Below are 25,039 nucleotides of genomic sequence, written 5' to 3'. Positions count from 1 at the left end.
TTTCTTTCCAGGGTAATAAATTGTTTGGTTCTCAGTTGGATTCTATTATCTCAACTGTTACTGGAGGGAAAATAACTTTTTTACCACAGGATAAAAAATCTAAAGGTAAATTTAGGTCTAATAATCGTTTTCGTTCCTTTCGTCACAACCAGGAACAAAAACCTGATCCTTCATCCTCAGGAGCGGTATCAGTTTGGAAACCATCTTCAGTCTGGAATAAATCCAAGCCTTTTAGAAAATCAAAGCCAGCTCCTAAGTCCACATGAAGGTGCAGCCCTCATTCCAGCTCAGCTGGTAGGGGGCAGATTACGTTTTTTCAAAGAAATTTGGATCAATTCCGTTCACAATCTTTGGATTCAGAACATTGTTTCAGAAGGGTACAGAATTGGCTTCAAGATAAGGCCTCCTGCAAAGAGATTTTTTCTTTCCTGTGTCCCAGTAAACCCAGCGAAGGCTCAAGCATTTCTGAAATGTGTTGCAGATCTAGAGTTGGCTGGAGTAATTATGCCAGTTCCAGTTCTGGAACAGGGACTGTGGTTTTATTCAAATCTCTTCATTGTACCAAAGAAGGAGAATTCCTTCAGACCAGTTCTGGATCTAAAAATATTGAATCGTTATGTAAGGATACCAACATTCAAAATGGTAACTGTAAGGACTATCCTGCCTTTTGTTCAGCAAGGGCATTATATGTCTACAATAGATTTACAGGATGCATATCTGCATATTCCGATTCATCCAGATCACTATCAGTTTCTGAGATTCTCTTTCCTAGACAAGCATTACCAGTTTGTGGCTCTGCTGTTTGGCCTAGCTACAGCTCCAATAATTTTTACGAAGGTTCTCGGTGCCCTTCTGTCTGTAATCAGAGAACAGGGTATTGTGGTATTTCCTTATTTGGACGATATCTTGGTACTTGCTCAGTCTTCACATTTAGCAGAATCTCATACGAATCGACTTGTGTTGTTTCTTCAACATCATGGTTGGAGGATCAATTTACCAAAAAGTTAATTGATTCCTCAGACACAGGTAACCTTTTTAGGTTTCCAGATAGATTCAGTGTCCATGACTCTATCTTTGACAGACAAGAGACGTCTAAAATTGATATCAGCTTGTCGAAACCTTCAGTCACAATCATTCCCTTCGGTAGCCTTATGCATGGAAATTCTAGGTCTTATGACTGCTGCATCGGACGCGATCCCCTTTGCTCGTTTTCACATGCGGCCTCTTCAGCTCTGTATGCTGAACCAGTGGTGCAGGGATTACACAAAGATATCTCAATTAATATCTTTAAAACCGATTGTACGACACTCTCTGACGTGGTGGACAGATCACAATCGTTTAGTTCAGGGGGCTTCTTTTGTTCTTCCGACCTGGACTGTAATTTCAACAGATGCAAGTCTTACAGGTTGGGGAGCTGTGTGGGGGTCTCTGACAGCACAAGGGGTTTGGGAATCTCAGGAGGTGAGATTACCGATCAATATTTTGGAACTCCGTGCAATTTTCAGAGCTCTTCAGTCTTGGCCTCTTCTGAAGAGAGAATCGTTCATTTGTTTTCAGACAGACAATGTCACAACTGTCGCATACATCAATCATCAAGGAGGGACTCACAGTCCTCTGGCTATGAAAGAAGTATCTCGAATTCTGGTATGGGCGGAATCCAGCTCCTGTCTAGTTTCTGCAGTTCATATCCCAGGTATAGACAATTGGGAAGCGGATTATCTCAGTCGCCAAACGTTACATCCGGGCGAATGGTCTCTTCACCCAGAGGTATTTCTTCAGATTGTTCAAATGTGGGGACTTCCAGAAATAGATTTGATGGCCTCTCATCTAAACAAGAAACTTCCCAGGTATCTGTCCAGATCCAGGGATCCTCAAGCGGTAGCAGTGGATGCATTGTCACTTCCTTGGAAGTATCATCCTGCCTATATCTTTCCGCCTCTAGTTCTTCTTCCAAGAGTAATCTCCAAGATTCTGAAGGAATGCTCGTTTGTTCTGCTGGTAGCTCCAGCATGGCCTCACAGGTTTTGGTATGCGGATCTTGTCCGGATGGCCTCTTGCCAACCATGGACTCTTCTGTTAAGGCCAGACCTTCTGTCGCAAGGTCCTTTTTTCCATCAGGATCTCAAATCCTTAAATTTAAAGGTATGGAGATTGAACGCTTGATTCTTAGTCAAAGAGGTTTCTCTGACTCTGTGATTAATACTATGTTACAGGCTCGTAAATCTGTATCTAGGGAGATATATTATAGAGTCTGGAAGACTTATATTTCTTGGTGTCTTTCTCTTCATTTTTCCTGGCATTCTTTTAGAATTCCGAGAATTTTACAGTTTCTTCAGGATGGTTTGGATAAAGGTTTGTCTGCAAGTTCCTTGAAAGGACAAATCTCTGCTCTTTCTGTTCTTTTTCACAGAAAGATTGCTAATCTTCCTGATATTCATTGTTTTGTACAAGCTTTGGTTCGTATAAAACCTGTCATTAAGTCAATTTCTCCTCCTTGGAGTTTGAATTTGGTTCTGAGGGCTCTTCAAGCTCCTCCGTTTGAACCTATGCATTCATTGGACATTAAATTACTTTATTGGAAAGTTTTGTTCCTTTTGGCCATCTCTTCTGCCAGAAGAGTTTCTGAATTATCTGCTCTTTCTTGTGAGTCTCCTTTTCTGATTTTTCATCAGGATAAGGCGGTGTTGCGAACTTCTTTTAAATTTTTACCTAAGGTTGTGAATTCCAACAACATTAGTAGAGAAATTGTGGTTCCTTCATTATGTCCTAATCCTAAGAATTCTAAGGAGAAATCATTGCATTCTTTGGATGTAGTTAGAGCTTTGAAATATTATGTTGAAGCTACTAAGAATTTCCGAAAGACTTCTAGTCTATTTGTTATCTTTTCCGGTTCTAGGAAAGGTCAGAAGGCCTCTGCCATTTCTTTGGCATCTTGGTTGAAATCTTTAATTCATCATGCTTATGTCGAGTCGGGTAAAACTCCGCCTCAAAGGATTACAGCTCATTCTACTAGGTCAGTTTCTACTTCCTGGGCGTTTAGGAATGAAGCTTCGGTTGATCAGATTTGCAAAGCAGCAACTTGGTCTTCTTTGCATACTTTTACTAAATTCTACCATTTTGATGTGTTTTCTTCTTCTGAAGCTGTCTTTTGTAGAAAAGTACTTCAGGCAGCTGTTTCAGTTTGAATCTTCTGCTTATATTTTCAGTTTTTTTCTTTATAAGATTTAAACTTTATTTTTGGGTGTGGATTTTTTTCAGCGGAATTGGCTGTCTTTATTTTATCCCTCCCTCTCTAGTGACTCTTGCGTGGAAGATCCACATCTTGGGTAGTCATTATCCCATACTTCACTAGCTCATGGACTCTTGCTAATTACATGAAAGAAAACATAATTTATGTAAGAACTTACCTGATAAATTCATTTCTTTCATATTGGCAAGAGTCCATGAGGCCCACCTTTTTTTGTGGTAGTTATGATTTTTTTGTATAAAGCACAATTATTCCAATTCCTTATATTTATGCTTCGCACTTTTTTCTTATCACCCCACTTCTTGGCTATTCGTTAAACTGATTTGTGGGTGTGGTGAGGGGTGTATTTATAGGCATTTTGAGGTTTGGGAAACTTTGCCCCTCCTGGTAGGAATGTATATCCCATACGTCACTAGCTCATGGACTCTTGCTAATATGAAAGAAATTAATTTATCAGGTAAGTTCTTACATAAATTATGTTTTTTCTAAGCAGACGATCGTTTCATCCGGGGGAATGGTTTCTCCATCCCGAGGTGTTCACGGAGATCTGCATCAGATGGGGGACGCCGGAGATAGATCTCATGGTGTCCAGACTCAACTTCAAGCTACCCAGATATGGGTCGCGGTCCAGGGATCCCCAGGCAGAGCTGATAGATGCCTTAGGGGTGCCTTGGGAGTTCAATCTAGTCTACATATTTCCACCGTTGCCACTTCTACCTTGAGTAGTGGCCCGCATCAAGCAGGAGCAAGCTTTGGCTATTCTGATTGCTCAGTCGTGGCCGCAGAGGATGTGGTTTGCGGATCTGGTCCTCCATGGAGGTTACCTTGTTGCAGGGTTGTGCTGGCTCAGGGTCCCTTTTTACATCAAAATCTCGATTCTCTGAGGCTGACTGCGTGGAGATTGAACGCTTAGTCCTAGCAAGAGAGGATTTTCTGACAGTGTGATTGATACTCATTCAAGCCAGGAAGCCGGTCACTCGTTGAATCAATCATAATGTGTGGAGGACCTACTTGTCATGGTGTGAGGAACGTGGATATCCCTGGCATAAGGTTAGAGTATCCAGGATGTCCTCCCTCCAAGATGGGTTGGAGAAGGGGCTTGCCGCCAGTGCCTTAAAAGGACAGATTTCAGCTTTATTGGTACTGTTACACACGAAACTTGCGGAGCTTCCTGATATTCAGTCCTTCGTTCAGGCTCTGTCTAGGATCAGGCCTTTCTTTAGAAATTCCACTCCCCTTGGAGCTTAAACTTGGGTCTTAGGATTTTGTAGAAGGCTCAGTTTGAGCCTATGCATTCACTTGAATTAAAACTCTTTCTTGGAAGGTTCTATTCCTACTGGTTATTGCATCGGCACGCAGAGTCTGAGTTGGCGTCCTTGCAATGTGAGCCTCCTTATCTAGTTTTTCACGCCGATAAGGCTGTTCTTCACACTGGGTTGGGATTTCTTCCCAAGGTTCTGTCGAACCGTAACATCAACCAGGAGATAGTGGTTCCTTCTTTGTGTCCTAACCCTTTTTCTTCAAAAGAAAGGTTGCTTCATAATTTGGATGCGGTTCGAGCCTTGAAGTTCTATATTCACTAAAGGTTTCAGACAGACTTCATCTTTATTTGTTGTGTATTCGGGGAAGCGCAGGGGGCAGAAGGCCTCTTCCACTTCTCTATCCTTTTGGTTGAGGAGCTTGATTTGCTTGACCTATGAGACAGCGGGACATAAGCCTCCTCAGAGGATTACGGCTCACTCAACTAGGGCTGTGGCTTTTTCAAGGGCCTTTAAGAATGAGACCTCTATGGAGCAGATTTGTAAGGCGGCTACTTGATCCTCTTTACATACTTTTACAAATTTTTACAAATTTTATTTTTTTGCTTCGGCGGAAGCAGTTTTTGGGAGAAAGGTTTTGCAGGCTGTGGTGCCCTCAGATTAGGGTTTGCCTCTTTTGCCCTCTCGTTTTTTTTCATTTAGTGTCCTCTAGAGCTTGGGTATATGTGTCCCACAAGTAATGAATGAAGCCGTGGACTCTCCTCCCATTAAGATGGAAAACATAAATTATGCTTACCTGATGATTTAATTTCCATCTGTGGGAGGAGAGTCTACGGCTTCCACCCGTTTCTCCGGTGGGCGGCCCTAAATTTATTTTTCTTCTTCTGTCACCATTTATACCCTGATATGTCTCCTACTGTTCCTTGTTCCCTCTGCAGTATTACTGGGGGATGAGGGTAGTGGGGGAGGTACTTAAGCCTTTGCCTCCTCCTGGTGGCCAGGTTCTGAATTCCCACAAGTAAGGAATGAAGTCGTGAACTCTCATCCCACAGATGGAAATTAAATTATCAGGTAAGCATAATTTGTTTTTTACTTACGTTTTTGGTAGCTGCGCAGCCTGAAAGGCTTGGCACACTTTTTTACTATTATTGCAGGGGCGGTTTTGTATTGCCAACCATGTGACCGGGTGTGGTCACATTTATTTCCTCTTTCCTGACCATGCGGTTTACCGGAGAAGAAGCAGTTTCTCTGTTTGGCCTGGGTCATAGGAGGTGGTTAGTGCCCCAGCTATTGGGGGTATAAAGGTGCCGTCTTTTCTTATTAATCACAGTTTGTAAGCGCAAACTATGGAGGATTCTGATGCGTTAGAGGGTACTCCCTCTTTACCAAAATCTAATACCTGTCTATATTGTGAGGAGGCCGCTGTTTAGCCTGCTCATATATGTTCCACATGCCTTGATAAAGTAATCATGTCAAAGAAGGTTAATATATTTGATACCACTGAGGCGTCCACCTCTGAGGAGTCTCCGTCCTGTGAGGTGCGCACCCTACAGTCATCTCCGAATACACATGCAGCTTCCCGTAGGCCCTTTTACCGCCAGACTTTACTGAACAGTTACAAACGGCAGTGTCTGCAGCCTTCAGTGCTTTACCTCTCCCTGCTAAGTGCAAGCGACAGGTCAAATATTGCTATCCTTCCAAGGGGTCATCTACTAGCTTATTGGATTTATCTGATACAAGATTATCCGATGAAGGCGCCTCTGATACTTCAGAGGGTGCTCTTTCTGGGTCGGAATCTGCTGCCTCTAAGCCTCCAGCTGCGGAGGAGCCAGACTTTAGATTTAGGATTGAGCATTTACGCTTTCTGCTGTAGGAAGTTTTGTCTACGTTAGAGGTTCCAGAGGCCAAATTGCCTGAGGAACCTTTGATTCATAAATTAGGTAAGGTATACGAGGACAGGGTCATACCACAAACTTTCCCGGTTCCCGTAAAGATGGTGAACATTATTAAGAATGAATGGGAAAGAATTCGTTATTCATTTTCCCCTTCTTCCTTTTTAAAATTGTTCCCGGTCCCGGACTCTCAATTGGAGTTGTGGGGTTCCATCCCCAAGGTGGGTGGCGCTATCTCCACGCTTGCTAAGCGCACTACTATCCCGCTTGCTAAGCGCACTACTATCCCACTTGAGGATAGTTCATCATTTAAAGAGCCCATGGATAAGAAGATAGAAATTCTGTTGAGAGATGTTTCAACATACGGGATATTTATTTCAACTGGCAGCGGCTGTTGCTGCGGTTGCTGGAGCGGCTACCTACTGGGGCGACTCCTTATCTGAGTTGATTGAGGTGGAGGGTTCCCTCGACGTGATCCAGGAAAGAATTAAGGCCTTAAGGGTGGCTAATTCTTTTATTTATGATGCAAATATTCAAATTATTCGCCTGAAATGCCAAGGCTTTCAGGTTTTTCTGTTCAAGCCCGTAGGCTAAAGTCCTGGTCTGCGGACATGACTTCTAAGTCAAGTCAAGGTGCTTTTTTTCCGCAGGATAAGAACAACAAGCCTAAGGGACAAGGTCCTAATTTTCATTCCTTTTGTTCAGATAAATACCAACGTCAGCAGCCCTTCGCAAAGCCGAAGCAATCCAAAGGGACTTGGAAACCAGCTCAGTCCTGGAATAAATCCAAGCAGAGCAGGAAGTCTGCTGAGACAAAGTCGGCATGAAGGAGCAGCCCCCGATCCGGCTCTGGATCTTGTAGGGGGCAGACTGTCGCTATTTTCGGACACTTGGTTTGGGGACGTGCAAGACCCGTGGGTCCTGGAGGTCATCGCTCAGGGATACAAAATAGGTTTCAAGTCTCATCCACCCAGGGGCAGATTCCTCCTATCAAACATGTCTTCAAGGCCAGAAAAGAGAAGCCTTTCTGGGGTGTGTGAGTGACCTCTCCTCCCTAGGAGTCATTGTCCCGGACCTCTTGCAGAAAGAGGTCTGGGGTACTATTCAAACCTCTTTGTGGTCTGCCCGATTCTGGACCTAAAGTGCTTAAACAAATTCCTATCTGTCTCCTTGTTCAAGATGGAGACGATAAGGTCCATCCTTCCCTTAGCTCAGGAAGGACAGTTCATGACCACTATAGATCTGAAGGATGCTTACCTTCATGTTCCAATACACAAGGAACACTTCAAGTTCCTAAGGTTTGCGTTCCTGGACCAGCACTTCCAGTTTATTGCACTTCCGTTTGGTCTAGCTACTGCTCCAAGAGTTTTTACGAAAGTTCTAGGGGCTCTGCTTGCAGTGGCCAGAACCAGAGGTATAGCAGTAGCGCAATACTTGGACGATATTCTGGTTCAAGCACCATCCTGTCGTCTGGCAGAAGTCCATTTGGAATCTTTTCTATTTCTTCTTCGATCTCATGGGTGGAAGATAAACTTAGAAAAGAGTTCTCTTATTCCCAGTACCAGGGTGGATCTCCGTGGTACTATAATAGACTCCATATCCATGAGGATATTCCTTACAGACCAGAGACGTTACAAGCTAACTAATGCTTGTCTTGCCCTCCAGACCTCCTTAAAGGGACAACGAATCCAAATTTTTTCTTTTGTGATTCAGATAGAGCATGCAATTTTAAGCAACTTTCTATTTTACTCCTATTCTTCTTCGTTCTCTTGCTATCTTTATTTGAAAAAGAAGGCATCTAGGCTTTTTTGTGGTTCAGCCTCTGGAAAGCACTTTTTTATTGGTGGATGAATTTATACACCAATCGGCAAGAACAACCCAGGTTGTTCACCAAAAATGGGCCGGCATCTAAACTTACATTCTTGCATTTCAAATAAAGATACTAAGAGAATGAAGAAAATTTGATAAATTAGAAAGTTGCTGAAAATGTCATGCTCTATCTGAATCACAAAAGAAAAAAATTGGGTTCAGTGTCCCTTTAAAGCCCTCTATGGCTTGGTGTATGGAGGTTATTGGTCTCATGGTGTCCAGCATGGACATCATTCCTTTTGCTAGATTCCATCTCAGACCACTTCAGCTGTGCATGCTGAGACAGTGGAACGGCGATCATTCGGATATGTCTCAACAGATCTCTCTGGACAACCGGGGGAGAGAATCGCACTACTGGTGGCTCTGTCTAGATCACCTGTCCCAAGGGACATCCTTCTTGAGACCATCCTGGGAGATTGTTACTAAGGACGCAAGTTTATCAGGATGAGGAGCTGTTTGGGGTGTCGGGAAGGCGCAGGGCCTGTGGACTTCAGAGGAATCCCTCCTCCCGATCAACATTTTGGAACTTCAAGCGATCTTCAATGCTCTGAAGGCTTGGCCTCTTCTGGGTTCTTCCCAGTTTATCAGACAACATGACCTTGGTGGCTTACATCAATCATCAGGGGGGGAACGAGGAGCTCCCTAGCAATGAGGGAAGTATCTCGGATTCTGAAAAGGGCAGAGGCCCACAACTGCTCGCTGTCGGCGATCCACATTCCGGGTGTGGACAACTGGAAAACGGATTTCCTCAGCAGACAATCCTTTAATCCGGGGGAATGGTCTCTCCATCCCAAGGTGTTTGCAGACATTTGCAACAGATGGGTACGCCAGAGATGGATCTCATGGCGTTTCGGCTCAATTCCAAGCTACCCAGATATGGGTCGCGGTCCAGGGATCCTCAGGTGGAGCTAATAGATGCGTTACCAGTGCCTTGGAGGTTCTATCTAATTTACATTTTTCTGCTGTTACCACTTCTCCCTCGTGTAGTGGCTCGCATCATGCAGGAGCAGGCTTCAGTGATACTGATTGCTCCATCGTGGCCGCAAAGGATGTGGTTCGCAGCTTCGGTGGGGATTTCCTCATCTCCTCCGTGGAAGTTACCTTGTTGCAGGGATCTGCTGGAACAGGGTCATTTTGTTCATCAAAATCTAGATTCTCTGAGGCTGACTGCGTGGAACTTTTAGTCTTGTCCAAGAGAGGTTTCTCTGAGAGGGTTATTGACACATGTATTCAGGCTCGTAAGCCTGTTACTCGTCACATCTATCATAAGGTGTGGAGAGCTTACTTATTCTGGTGTGAAGAGCGTGGTTTAGATTGGCATAAGGTTACGACTGCAAGGATTCTTTCCTTTCTCCAGGAGGGTCTGGAGAAGGGCCTTTCTGGCAGTTCCCTGAGGGGACAGATTTTGGCCCTTTCTGTTTTGCTGCACAAGTGACTCGCTGAGCTCCCTGACGTGCAATCTTTCGTTAAGGCTCTGATCAGGATCAGGCCTGTGTTTAGATCTAACGCTCCACCTTGGCGTTAGAATCTTGTTCTTAAGTTTTTACAATGGGCTCCGTGTGAGCCTATGCATTCGGTTGACATTAAATTGTTGTCCTGGAAGGTTCTTTTTCTATTGGCTATTGCGTCGGCACGCAGAGTTTCTGAAATGGCTGCCTTGCACTGTGAGCCTCTTTATCTGGTATTCCACACTGATAAGGCTATCCTACGTACCCGCTTGGGTTTTCTACCTAAGGTAGTGTCTGATTGTAAAATCAATCAGGAGATTGTGGTTCCTTCCTTATGTCCTAATCCTCCTCCTTCGAAGGAACGTTTACTTCATAATATGGATGTGGTTCAAGCTTTGAGGTTTTATCTTCAAGCTACTAAGGATTTTAGACAAACTTCTTCCTAGTTTATCTACTCCTGGGAAGCGTAAGGGTCAGAATGCCTCTTTGACTTCCTTATCTTTTTGGTTGAGGAGTGTTATACGCTTAGCTTACGAGTCAGTGGGACTTAGACCTCCTCAGAGGATTATGACTCATTCCACTAGAGCGGTGGCTTCCTCTTGGGCCTTTAAGAATGAGGCTTCTATAGATCAGATTTGTAAGGCGGCTACCTGGTTCTCCTTACATACTTTTTGAAAATTCTACAAATTTGACGTTTTTGCTTCGGCTGAAGCAGGTTTTGGGAGAGAGGTTTTACAGGCTGTGGTGCCCTCAGATTAGGGTCTGCCTTTTCTTTACCCCTCCCGTTATCATTCAGTGTCCTCTAGAGCTTGGGTATAGTTTTCCCAACAGTAAGGACTGATGCCGTGGACTCTTCTCATATTAAGCAGGAAAACATAAATTATGCTTACCTGATAATTTAATTTCCTTCTGTATGAGGAGAGTCCACGGCGCCCCCGCCCATATACTCTGATGGGCGGATCAAAATTAGTTTTTCTCTTCCGGCATCATTTTTACCCTGATATTCCTCCTACTATTCCTTGTTCCCTTGGCAGAATGACTGGGATATGAGGGAAGTAGGAGGAGTATTTAAGCCTTTGGCTGGGGTGTGTCTGCCTCCTCCTGGTGGCCAGGTTCAGTATTTCCCAACAGTAAGGAATGATGCCTTAAGCATAATTTGTTTTTGCAGTTCAGGCATATTTGAAAAGTCTATTGAGTTGATTTATCATATTTAGTGTGGAAAATTAGGTACAGATATCAATGAGCTTCTTCTCTGCCCTAACAAGTCACTGTGTAGAATGTTGCAGGGTGTGGGATGTGAATCTGGCAGGCTCTATTCCAGACAGTCTAAGGAAGTAGAACAATTACAGGAAAAGTTAGTCAATAAATAATAAAAGTACATTGCTAAGTTGTGTTTTTGTTTTGTTTTTTTCATTGTGCCTTTTAATCTTTCTTCTTGCAAAATTATTTAAATATGCTCAACTGCCTCTTATATACAAGATAACATTTTGTTCATTTAGTTGTCCCTTTTAATACATATTAGACTTGAATTCTCTTAAAAACATAACATTGATGAATAAAGCAAGCTGTAATAATGATTTCTGTGTCATGTGTGTTATATTTAAGTGCGTTTTCATGTTCTTTCCTGATAGCTGCAAGGAACAATTCTCCAGTATGTGAAGACCTTGATGGAAGTCATGCCTAAGATCTGTAGGCTACCCAGACACGAGTACGGTTCCCCAGGTTAGTAAACCTTCCATAATGTCAGTTTAGCTATCTTTAGAACAGAACATTTTGTTCTGCTCTCGTTGCAAAAAACAATATATAGAAAATCAAATTGTTACTATTTTAGAGGAATAATTACCTCCATTTAGTCAGCACTTTACATAACCAAAATTTGAAATGCTCACTTAAGCTTAGTAAGGAACTGCATCAGTATATTGTATTGCTCTGATACTACTTCACTAGCCTAGATTCATTGGGATCCTGGGGCCAAAAATGGTTATTTGATGCAATAAAAAGGGAAGAAATTGTTGTGTAAAATTGAATGCCTGTTTGAATCACGAAAGGGACTTTTTAAACCAAACTTTTTTCCCACCTTCATATTACGAGTTTGTGTCCTTTGATTAATAGTGCATTATTTGCGCAGCGATGGCAGTTTAGTAAATGACCTTCATTTCTTCTGTTATGTGTGATCAGTCCACGGGTCATCATTACTTCTGGGATATAACTCCTCCCCAACAGGAAATGCAAGAGGATTCACCCAGCAGAGCTGCATATAGCTCCTCCCCTCTACGTCAGTCCCAGTCATTCTCTTGCACCCAACGACTAGATAGGATGTGTGAGAGGACTATGGTGATTATACTTAGTTTTTATGACTTCAATCAAAAGTTTGTTATTTTAAAATAGCACCGGAGCGTGTTATTACTTCTCTGGCAGAGTTTGAGGAAGAATCTGACAGAGATTTTTTACTATGATTTTAACCGGAGTCGTTAAGATCATATTGCTGTTCTCGACCATCTGAGGGAGGTAAAGGCTTCAGATCAGGGGACAGCGGGCAGATGAATCTGCATTGAGGTATGTGGCAGTTTTTATTTTCTGAATGGAATTGATGAGAAAAGCCTGCCATACCGTTAAAATGACATGTATGTATACACTTCAGTATTCTGGGGATGGTATTTCACCGGAACTACTGTGTTAAGGTCACTAATCCTTTTAATAACTATTCTCATGTTAAACGTTTTTGCTGGAATGTAGAATCGTTTGCATTGCTGAGGTACTGTGTGAATAAATGTTTGGGCATTATTTTCCACTTGGCAGTTTTTTGCTTTAATTGTGACAGTTTCGTTTCTCTTCACTGCTGTGTGGGAGAGGGAGGGGCCGTTTTTGGCGCTCTTTGCTACGCATCAAAAAATTCCAGTCAGCTACTTTTATATGTCCTGCATGATCCGGTTCATCTCTGACAGATCTCAGGGGTCTTCAAACTTCTTTGAAGGGAGGTAAATTCTCTCAGCAGAGCTGTGAGAATTCTTATAGTGACTGTGTATAAAAAACGTTGTTTTGTTTTCTTATGTACAAATTTAATTAGTGTTGTTTTTTACTAATGGGAACAAACCTTTGCTAAAAGTTGTGTTGTTTTAAAATTTGATGCAATAACTGTTTTTCAGTTCATTATTTCAACTGTCATTTAATCGTTAGTACCTCTTTGAGGCACAGTACGTTTTTTGCTAAAAAAGATTATAACCAAGTTGTAAGTTTTTTGCTAGTGTGTTAAACATGTCTGACTCAGAGGAAGATATCTGTGTCATTTGTTCCAATGCCAAGGTGGAGCCCAATAGAAATTTATGTACTAACTGTATTGATGCTACTTTAAATAAAAGTCAATCTGTACAATGTGAACAAATTTCACCAAACAGCGAGGGGAGAGTTATGCCGACTAACTCGCCTCACGCGACAGTACCTGCATCTCCCGCCCGGGAGGTGCGTGATATTTTGGCGCCTAGTACATCTGGGCGGCCATTACAGATAACATTACAAGATATGGCTACTGTTATGACTGAAGTTTTGTCTAAATTACCTGAACTAAGAGGCAAGCGTGATCACTCTGGGGTGAGAACAGAGTGCGCTGACAATGCTAGGGCCATGTCTGATACTGCGTCACAGCTCGCAGAGCATGAGGACGGAGAGCTTCATTCTGTGGGTGACGGTTCTGATCCAAACAGATTGGACTCAGATATTTCAAATTTTAAATTTAAATTGGAGAACCTCCGTGTACTACTAGGGGAGGTCTTAGCAGCTCTCAACGATTGTAACACTGTTGCAATACCAGAGAAACTGTGTAGGTTGGATAAATACTTTGCGGTACCGGCGAGTACTGACGTTTTTCCTATACCTAAGAGACTAACTGAAATTGTTACTAAGGAGTGGGATAGACCCGGTGTGCCGTTCTCACCCCCTCCAATATTTAGAAAGATGTTTCCAATAGACGCCACCACTCGGGACTTATGGCAAACGGTCCCCAAGGTGGAGGGAGCAGTTTCTACTTTAGCTAAGCGTACCACTATCCCGGTGGAGGATAGCTGTGCTTTCTCAGATCCAATGGATAAAAAATTAGAGGGTTACCTTAAGAAAATGTTTGTTCAACAAGGTTTTATATTACAACCCCTTGCATGTATCGCGCCGATTACGGCTGCGGCAGCATTTTGGATTGAGTCGCTTGAAGAGAACCTTAGTTCCTCTACGCTAGACGACATTACGGACAGGCTTAGAGTCCTTAAACTAGCTAATTCTTTCATTTCGGAGGCCGTAGTACATTTAACCAAACTTACGGCTAAGAACTCAGGATTCGCCATACAGGCACGCAGGGCACTGTGGCTAAAATCCTGGTCAGCTGATGTTACTTCTAAGTCCAAATTACTTAATATACCTTTCAAGGGGCAGTCCTTATTCGGGCCCGGTTTGAAAGAAATTATCGCTGACATTACGGGAGGTAAGGGCCACGCCCTACCTCAAGACAAGGCCAAAGCTAAGGCTAGACAGTCTAATTTTCGTCCCTTTCGGAATTTCAAAACAGGAGCAGCATCAACCTCCACTGCACCAAAACAGGAAGGAGCTGTTGCTCGTTACAGGCAAGGCTGGAAGCCTAACCAGTCCTGGAACAAAAGCAAGCAGGCCAGGAAACCTGCTGCTGCCCCAAAGACAGCATGAACCGAGAGCCCCCGATCCGGGACCGGATCTAGTAGGGGGCAGACTCTCTCTCTTCGCCCAGGCCTGGGCAAGAGATGTTCAGGATCCCTGGGCACTAGAGATCATATCTCAGGGATACCTTCTAGACTTCAAATTATCTCCCCCAAGAGGGAGATTTCATCTGTCAAGGTTGTCAACAAACCAGATAAAGAAAGAAGCGTTTCTACGCTGCGTACAAGATCTGTTAACAATGGGAGTGATCCATCCGGTTCCGTGGTCGGAACAAGGACAAGGGTTCTACTCAAACCTGTTTGTGGTTCCCAAAAAAGAGGGAACTTTCAGGCCAATCTTAGATTTAAAGACTCTAAACAAATTCCTAAGAGTTCCATCGTTCAAAATGGAAACTATTCGGACAATTTTACCCATGATCCAAGAGGGTCAGTACATGACCACAGTGGATTTAAAGGATGCTTACCTTCACATACCGATCCACAAAGATCATCACCGGTATCTAAGGTTTGCCTTCTTAGACAGGCACTACCAGTTTGTAGCTCTTCCATTCGGATTGGCTACGGCTCCAAGAATCTTCACAAAGGTTCTGGGTGCCCTTCTAGCGGTACTAAGACCGCGAGGGATTTCGGTAGCTCCGTACCTAGACGACATTCTAATACAAGCTTCAAGCTTTCAAACTGCCAAGTCTCATACAGAGTTAGTTCTGGCATTTCTAAGGTCGCATGGATGGAAAGTGAACGAAAAGAAGAGTTCTCTCTTTCCTCTCACAAGAGTTCCATTCTTGGGGACTCTTATAGATTCTGTAGAAATGAAGATTTACCTGACAGAAGACAGGTTAACAAAACTTCAAAATGCATGCCGCGTCCTTCATTCCATTCAACACCCGTCAGTAGCTCAATGCATGGAGGTGATCGGCTTAATGGTAGCGGCAATGGACATAGTACCTTTTGCACGCCTACACCTCAGACCGCTGCAACTATGCATGCTAAGTCAGTGGAATGGGGATTACTCAGATTTGTCCCCTACTCTGAATCTGAATCAAGAGACCAGAAATTCTCTTCTATGGTGGCTTCATCGGCCACACCTGTCCAGGGGAATGCCATTCAGCAGGCCAGACTGGACAATTGTAACAACAGACGCCAGCCTACTAGGTTGGGGCGCTGTCTGGAATTCTCTGAAGGCTCAGGGACTATGGAATCAGGAGGAGAGTCTCCTTCCAATAAACATTCTGGAATTGAGAGCAGTTCTCAATGCCCTTCTGGCTTGGCCCCAGTTAATAACTCGGGGGTTCATCAGGTTTCAGTCGGACAACATCACGACTGTAGCTTACATCAACCATCAGGGAGGGACAAGAAGCTCCCTAGCAATGATGGAAGTATCAAAGATAATTCGCTGGGCAGAGTCTCACTCTTGCCACCTGTCAGCAATCCACATCCCGGGAGTGGAGAACTGGGAGGCGGATTTCTTGAGTCGCCAGACTCTTCATCCGGGGGAGTGGGAACTTCATCCGGAGGTCTTTGCCCAAATACTTCGACGTTGGGGCAAACCAGAGATAGATCTCATGGCGTCTCGCCAGAACGCCAAACTTCCTCGCTACGGGTCCAGATCCAGGGATCCGGGAGCAGTTCTGATAGATGCTTTGACAGCACCTTGGAACTTCAGGATGGCTTATGTGTTTCCACCTTTCCCGCTGCTTCCTCGATTGATTGCCAAAATCAAACAGGAGAGAGCATCAGTAATTCTAATAGCACCTGCTTGGCCACGCAGGACTTGGTATGCAGATCTAGTGGACATGTCATCCTGTCCGCCTTGGTCTCTACCTCTAAGACAGGACCTTCTGATACAGGGTCCATTCAAACATCAAAATCTAACTTCTCTGAAGCTGACTGCTTGGAAATTGAACGCTTGATTTTATCAAAACGTGGTTTTTCTGAGTCGGTTATTGATACCCTGATTCAGGCTAGGAAGCCTGTTACCAGAAGGATTTACCATAAAATATGGCGGAAATACCTATACTGGTGCGAATCCAAAGGTTACTCCTGGAGTAAGGTTAGGATCGCTAGGATATTGTCTTTTCTACAAGAAGGTTTAGAAAAGGGTTTATCAGCTAGTTCATTAAAGGGACAGATTTCAGCTCTGTCCATCTTGTTACACAGACGTCTGTCAGAAAATCCAGACGTCCAGTCCTTTTGTCAGGCTTTAGCTAGGATCAAGCCTGTGTTTAAAGCTGTTGCTCCACCATGGAGTTTAAACTTAGTTCTTAACGTTTTACAGGGTGTTCCGTTTGAACCCCTTCATTCCATTGATATAAAAATGTTATCTTGGAAAGTTCTGTTTTTAATGGCTATTTCCTCGGCTCGAAGAGTCTCTGAGTTATCAGCCTTACATTGTGATTCCCCTTATCTGATTTTTCACTCAGACAAGGTAGTTCTGCGTACTAAACCTGGGTTCTTACCTAAGGTAGTCACTAACAGGAACATCAATCAAGAGATTGTTGTCCCATCCTTGTGTCCAAATCCTTCTTCAAAGAAGGAACGTCTTTTACACAATCTGGATGTAGTTCGTGCCCTCAAGTTCTACTTGCAGGCAACTAAAGATTTTCGCCAAACTTCTTCCTTGTTTGTCGTTTACTCTGGACAGAGGAGAGGTCAAAAAGCTTCTGCTACCTCTCTCTCTTTTTGGCTTCGTAGCATAATACGTTTAGCCTATGAGACTGCTGGACAGCAGCCTCCTGAAAGAATTACAGCTCACTCCACTAGAGCTGTGGCTTCCACTTGGGCCTTTAAGAATGAGGCCTCTGTTGAACAGATTTGCAAGGCTGCAACTTGGTCTTCGCTTCATACTTTTTCCAAATTTTACAAATTTGACACTTTTGCTTCTTCGGAGGCTATTTTTGGGAGAAAGGTTCTTCAGGCAGTGGTTCCTTCTGTATAATGAGCCTGCCTATCCCTCCCGTCATCCGTGTACTTTTGCTTTGGTATTGGTATCCCAGAAGTAATGATGACCCGTGGACTGATCACACATAACAGAAGAAAACATAATTTATGCTTACCTGATAAATTCCTTTCTTCTGTTGTGTGATCAGTCCACGGCCCGCCCTGTTTTAAGGCAGGTAAATATCTTTTAAATTATACTCCAGTCACCACTTCACCCTTGGTTACTCCTTTCTCGTTGTTTCTTGGTCGAATGACTGGGACTGACGTAGAGGGGAGGAGCTATATGCAGCTCTGCTGGGTGAATCCTCTTGCATTTCCTGTTGGGGAGGAGTTATATCCCAGAAGTAATGATGACCCGTGGACTGATCACACAACAGAAGAAAGGAATTTATCAGGTAAGCATAAATTATGTTTTTACTGATTTTTTTTTTTTTCTCCCACTGAGCGGTCTGTCATAATATACAACTTCTCAAAATAGCTCTGCATTAACCTTCATATCTGTATAATTTCATTGCTCCTGTGAATCAGAACAAAATGTCACTGACTAGACTAACTGGGCATGCTAGTGAGTGGAAGTATACAAATTTTATTAGAATGAAAAATTGCAGTGTGCATATAACGGAAAACAGAAGAGCTAGCATTGACTCTGCTTCTTTAGTTCAATGACTTCTGTTTACCTGAGCAATGCACATCTGCTGTAATGTTAGGCTTGAACACTGAAGATTAAAGCGAATTATCAGAAATTAGATGTAGCCTAGCACAAAGGCATCACGTGACTACTCTAGGCTGATTTATGCATTCTCAATTATTTTGTGCACGGGGCTAAAACTAATTACTGTAGGTATTAATGAGACCAAGAGTACTGTTAAAGACAGCCGCATACACTTTTATAGATGCATATGCCATCGGTCATACACAGTGTCTAATAAGCAGTTAGGTTTGTCTAAATTAGAGAATACCAGCTTTGTTTAAATAAATGGTCACAGTGAGGTAATCTATACTTAGATGATGATGATAACTCTTAGGCACATACAAGCTGAATATATAAATTGGGTCATTATTAGACAAAAAGGGAGCACATTTATTCTTATTGAGAGAGATAGTAGATTTATCATATAAAAAGTATGAGCACCACATGTTGTTCTGGTATAACATTTTAAAAAGCTACACGTATCTTCATATCTGAAAATAATTTTGCAGTGAATATTCCAGCTTTATTTTGTCAAATGAGTATATTGTTTTGTGTTTTTTTCTTTTCACTGATTTCCCTGTCCCCCAGAAAAAAGAACCCTTTTTAACCAATCATTAACGAATTTGCGTATATAGCATGAACTCTTTGTACATGAACAGTTAAGGAAAGAGAGTGGGGTACCCTGCTTTCTTCTCTTCTGATTCAGCTTAATTCATAATAATTTATTAAATATGTATAGCTAAATATAAATAAATATTTATATATACACAATAATATTCACACTAAGAGGCTGATCATATAAGCACTGAGCAAATGCAGACTGTATGACAAATGCACACAATCCATGTGAGCTTTATTCTTATCATTTGAGTAGTGAAATTATTTACCTTTTTTACCATGTTAAGCTCATGTGTAATTGTAATATTAATGGCTTTACAAAAGGAAATAAAACATTTGTCATGTATGCAACTTAAAGTGAAAATGGTGGGGAAAAAAATCTACTGTTAACCTTTTCTGCCTCTTTTTCTGTTTCCCAACACTGGGTTACAAGTACAAACTTTAAAATATATACAAATCACTTAATTCAGCAACTAGACACCATTGTTTTTCCGCTTCTATATGTCCTTCACTTGTTCTCTTCAGTATTCTAGAATAGAATGCACTGTAGAAAGCAGAGTACAAAAGCAGCGATTTAACCAATGAAAATTGCAACCTTGAGTTGAGGGCTCTCATTGTGCTCAAGTACTATTGCTGTGAGCATATTGTGTTTGTAAATGTTATTGACTCAGATGGCAAAAGCATTTTCTCCAACATTGGTGTGTCCGGTCCACGGCGTCATCCTTACTTGTGGGAAATATCTCTTCCCCAACCGGAAATGGCAAAGAGTCCCAGCAAAGCTGGCCATATAGTCCCTCCTAGGCTCCGCCCACCCCAGTCATTCTCTTTGCCGTTGCACAGGCAACATCTCCACGGAGATGGTTAAGAGTATGTGGTGTTTAGTTGTAGTTTTTTATTCTACTATCAAGAGTTTATTTTAAAATAGTGCTGGTATGTACTATTTACTCTGAAACAGAAAAAGATGAAGAATTCTGTTTGTGAGAGGAAGATGATTTTAACAGACAGTAACTAAAATCCTTTGCTGTTTCCACATAGGACTGTTGAGATGAAGTAACTTCAGTTGGGGGAAACAGTTAGCAGACTTTTCTGCTTAAGGTATGACTAGCCATATTTCTAACAAGACTGTGTAATGCTGGAAGGCTGTCATTTCCCCTCATGGGGACCGGTAAGCCATTTTCTTAGTCTCAAGCAGAATAAAGGGCTTAATATGGGCTATAAAACTGGTAGACACTTTTATGGGCAAAATCGATTGCTTTATTTGGGCATTTTATACATGTTTATGCTGGTTTTTCACATTTATAAACTTGGGGAACGTTTTTTAACGTCAGGCACTATGTTAGACACCTTTTCCAGTCAGGAAGGGCCTTCCCAGTTGTAGGCTGAGCCTCATTTTCGCGCCATTACTGCGCAGTTGTTTTTGAGAGCAAGACATGCAGATGCATGTGTGAGGACCTGAAAATAGTTGGAAAAGTTCCTAGAAGGCGTCATTTGGTATCGTATTCCCCTCTGGGCTTGGTAGAGTCGCAGCAAAGGCTGTAGCTGGGACTGTAAAGGGGTTAAAACTGTAACCGGCTCCGGTTTCGTTATTTTAAGGGTTAAAGCTCTGAAAATTGGTGTGCAATACTTTTAATGCTTTAAGACACTGTGGTGAAATTTTGGTAAATTTTGAACAATTCCTTCATATTTTTTCACATATTCAGTAATAAAGTGTGCTCTGTTTAAAATTTAAAGAGACAGTAACGGTTTTGTTTTAAAACGTTTTTTTGTGTTTTACTGACAAGTTTAAGCCTGTTTAACATGTCTGTGCCTTCAGATAAGCTATGTTCTATATGTATGAAAGTCAATGTGTCTCCCCCTTCTAAATTATGTGATAATTGTGCCAAAGCGTCCAAACAAAGTAAGGACAGTACTGTCACAGATAATGAAGTTGCCCAAGATGATTCTTCAGATGAAGGGAGGAGACATGGTTCTACATCATCTCCTTCTGTGTCTACACCAGTTTTGCCCACGCAGGAGGCCCCTAGTACTTCTAGCGCGCCAATGCTTATTACCATGCAACAATTGACGGCTGTAATGGATAACTCCATAGCAAATATTTTATCCAAAATGCCTTCATATCAGAGAAAGCGCGATTGCTCTGTTTTAAACACTGAAGAGCAGGAGGGCGCTGATGATAATTGTTCTGTCATACCCTCACACCAATCTGAAAGGCCATGAGGGAGGTTTTGTCAGATGGGGAAATTTCAGATTCAGGAAAAATTTCCCAACAGGCTGAACCTGATGTTGTGACATTTAAATTTAAATTAGAACATCTCCGCGCACTGCTTAAGGAGGTGTTATCTACTCTGGATGATTGTGACAACCTGGTCATTCCAGAAAAATTATGCAAGATGGACAAGTTCCTAGAGGTTCCGGTGCACCCCGACGCTTTTCCTATACCCAAGCGGGTGGCGGACATAGTGAATAAGGAATGGGAGAAGCCCGGCATACCTTTTGTTCCCCCTCCTATATTTAAGAAATTATTTCCTATGGTCGACCCCAGAAAGGACTTATGGCAGACAGTCCCTAAGGTCGAGGGGGCAGTTTCTACTCTAAACAAGCGCACTACTATTCCTATCGAGGATAATTGTGCTTTCAAATATCCTATGGATAAAAAATTGGAGGGTTTGCTTAAAAAGCTTTTTATACAGCAAGGTTACCTTCTTCAACCCATTTCGTGCATTGTTCCTGTCACTACAGCAGCGTGGTTCTGGTTCGAGGAACTAGAAAAGTCGCTCAGTAGAGAGACTCCATATGAGGAGGTTATGGACAGAGTTCACGCACTTAAGTTGGCTAACTCTTTTATTTTAGATGCCGCTTTGCAAATAGCTAGATTAGCGGCGAAAAATTCAGGGTTTACAATTGTGGCGCGCAGAGCGCTTTGGCTAAAGTCTTGGTCAGCGGATGTATCATCCAAGACAAAATTGCTTAATATCCCCTTCAAGGGTAAAACTCTCTTTGGGCCAGAATTGAAAGAGATTATCTCAGACATCACTGGGGGAAAGGGCCACGCCCTCCCACAAGATAGGCCTTTCAAAGCCAAGAATAAGTCCAATTTTTGTTCCTTTCGTAATTTCAGGAACGGACCGGGCTCTAATTCTGCATCCTCTAAGCAAGAGGGTAATACCTCACAGACCAAACCAGCCTGGAAACCGATGCAAGGCTGGAACAAGGGTAAGCAGGCCAAGAAGCCTGCCGCTGCTAACAAAACAGCATGAAGGAGTAGCCCCCGATCCGGGACCGGATCTAGTGGGGGGCAGACTCTCTCTCTTTGCTCAGGCTTGGGCAAGAGATGTTCAGGATCCCTGGTCGCTAGAAATAGTTTCTCAGGGTTATCTTCTGGAATTCAAGGAACTACCCCCAAGGGGAAGGTTCCACATGTCTCACTTATCCTCAAACCAAATAAAGAGACAGGCATTCTTACATTGTGTAGAAGACCTGTTAAAGATGGGGGTGATACACCCAGTTCCAACGGCGGAACAAGGAATGGGATTTTACTCAAATCTGTTTGTAGTTCCCAAACAAAGAGGGAACTTTCAGACCAATCCTGGATTTAAAGATCCTAAACAAATTTCTCAGAGTACCATCGTTCAAGATGGAAACCATTCGAATGATTCTACCCACAATTCAGGAAGGTCAATTTATGACTACTGTGGATCTAAAGGATGCGTATCTACATATCCCTATCCACAAAGAACATCATCAGTTCCTAAGGTTCGCCTTTCTGGACAAACATTACCAGTTTGTGGCACTCCCATTCGGGTTAGCCACTGCTCCAAGGATTTTCACAAAGGTACTCGGATCCCTTCTAGCGGTTCTAAGATCAAGGGGCATTGCAGTAGTACCGTACTTGGACGACATTCTAGTACAAGCGTCGTCTCTTTCAAAGGCAAAGGCTCACTCAGATATCGTTCTGGCCTTTCTCAGATCTCACGGATGGAAGGTGAACATAGAAAAAAGTTCCCTGTCTCCGTCGAGAAGAGTTCCCTTCTTGGGAACAATAATAGATTCCTTAGAAATGAGGATTTTCTTGACAGAAGTCAGAAAGTCAAAACTTCTAAACGCTTGTCAAGTTCTTCATTCTATTCCTCGTCCTTCCGTAGCTCAGTGCATGGAAGTAGTAGGTTTGATGGTTGCGGCAATGGACATAGTTCCTTTTGCGCAAATTCATCTAAGACCATTACAACTGTGCATGCTGAAACAGTGGAATGGGGACTATACAGACTTGTCTCCAGTGATTCAAGTAGATCAGAAGACCAGAGACTCACTCCGTTGGTGGCTAACCCAGGATCACCTATCCCAGGGAATGGGCTTCCGCAGTCCAGAGTGGGTCATCGTCACGACCGACGCCAGCCTAGTGGGCTGGGGCGCGGTCTGGGAATCCCTGAAAGCTCAGGGTCTGTGGTCTCGGGAAGAGTCTCTTCTCCCGATAAACATTCTGGAACTAAGAGCGATATTCAATGCTCTCAGGGCTTGGCCTCAGCTAGCAAAGATTCCAGTCAGACAACATGACGACTGTTGCGTATCTCAATCATCAGGGGGGAACAAGGAGTTCCCTGGCAATGAAAGAAGTGACCAAAATAATACAATGGGCGGAGAATCACTCCTGCCACCTATCTGCGATCCACATTCCAGGTGTGGAAAACTGGGAAGCGGATTATTTGAGTCGTCAGTCATTCAATCCGGGGGAGTGGGAACTCCACCCGGAGATCTTTGCCCAGTTGACGCAACTATGGGGCATTCCAGATATGGATCTGATGGAGTCTCGTCAGAACTTCAAGGTTCCTTGCTACGGGTCCAGATCCAGGTATCCCAAGGCGTCTCTAGTGGATGCACTAGTAGCGCCTTGGACCTTCAACCTAGCTTATGTGTTTCCACCGTTTCCTCTCATTCCCAGGCTGGTAGCCAGGATCAAACAGGAGAGGTCCTCGGTGATCTTGATAGCTCCTGCGTGGCCACGCAGGACTTGGTATGCAGACCTGGTGAATATGTCATCGGTTCCACCATGGAAGCTACCTTTGAGACAGGACCTTCTTGTTCAGGGTCCATTCGAACATCCAAATCTGGTCTCCCTCCAGCTGACGGCTTGGAGATTGAACGCTTGATTCTATCAAAGCGTGGGTTTTCAGATTCCGTGATAGATACTCTGGTTCAAGCCAGAAAACCGGTAACTAGAAAGATTTACCATAAAATATGGAAAAGATATATCTGCTGGTGTGAATCCAAGGGATTCCCATGGAATAAGATAAAGATTCCTAGGATTCTTTCCTTTCTACAAGAAGGTTTGGATAAAGGATTATCTGCGAGTTCTCTAAAGGGACAGATTTCTGCTTTATCTGTCCTACTACACAAACCACTGGCAGTTGTGCCAGATGTTCAAGCAATTGTTCAGGCTCTGGTTAGGATCAAGCCTGTTTACAGACCTTTGACTCCTCCCTGGAGTTTAAATCTAGTTCTTTCAGTTCTTCAAGGGGTTCCGTTTGAACCTTTACATTCCATAGATATTAAGTTGTTATCTTGGAAAGTTTTGTTTTTGGTTGCTATTTCTTCTGTTAGAAGAGTTTCTGGGCTATCTGCTCTACAGTGTACTCCACCCTATCTGGTGTTCCATTCAGATAAGGTTGTTCTGCGAACTAAGCTTGGTTTTCTACCAAAGGTTGTTTCCAACAAAAATATTAATCAGGAGATAGTTGTACTTTCTTTGTGTCCGAATCCAGTTTCAAAGAAGGAACGTTTGCTACACAATTTAGATGTAGTCCGTGCTCTAAAGTTCTACTTAGAAGCTACAAAAGAGTTCAGACAAACTTCTTCTCTGTTTGTCGTCTATTCTGGTAAAAGGAGAGGTCAAAAAGCAACTTCTACCTCTCTTTCCTTTTGGCTTAAAAGCATCATCCGATTGGCTTATGAGACTGCCGGACGGCAGCCTCCTGAAAGAATCACAGCTCACTCCACTAGGGCTGTAGCTTCCACATGGGCCTTCAAGAACGAGGCTTCTGTTGATCAGATATGTAAGGCAGCGACTTGGTCTTCACTGCACACTTTTGCCAAATTTTACAAATTTGATACTTTTGCTTCTTCGGAGGCTATTTTTGGGAGAAAGGTTTTGCAAGCCGTGGTGCCTTCCGTTAAGGTGACCTGATTTGCTCCCTCCCTTCATCCGTGTCCTAAAGCTTTGGTATTGGTTCCCACAAGTAAGGATGACGCCGTGGACCGGACACACCAATGTTGGAGAAAACAGAATTTATGCTTACCTGATAAATTACTTTCTCCAACGGTGTGTCCGGTCCACGGCCCGCCCTGGTTTTTTAATCAGGTCCGATGAATTATTTTCTTTAACTACAGTCACCACGACACCCTATGGTT

The 25,039-nt window shown here is 43.0% G+C and overlaps 1 protein-coding gene across 2 annotated transcripts in view; it reads left to right on the top strand.

The window, feature by feature from the left end:
• Window positions 1–25,039, top strand: part of CYFIP1 (cytoplasmic FMR1 interacting protein 1) — a 543,505-nt gene that overhangs the window by 342,162 nt on the left and 176,304 nt on the right. For both annotated transcript variants that reach the window (XM_053707734.1, XM_053707733.1), the window contains exon 25: window positions 11,347–11,437. In XM_053707734.1, coding sequence (XP_053563709.1) covers window positions 11,347–11,437 — 91 coding nt within the window. The remainder of the gene's footprint in view (window positions 1–11,346; window positions 11,438–25,039) is intronic.

This window comes from Bombina bombina, chromosome 3 (genome assembly GCF_027579735.1).
Source record: "Bombina bombina isolate aBomBom1 chromosome 3, aBomBom1.pri, whole genome shotgun sequence".
Classification (NCBI taxonomy): domain Eukaryota; kingdom Metazoa; phylum Chordata; class Amphibia; order Anura; family Bombinatoridae; genus Bombina; species Bombina bombina.
This window is presented reverse-complemented; position numbering and strand designations above follow the sequence as displayed.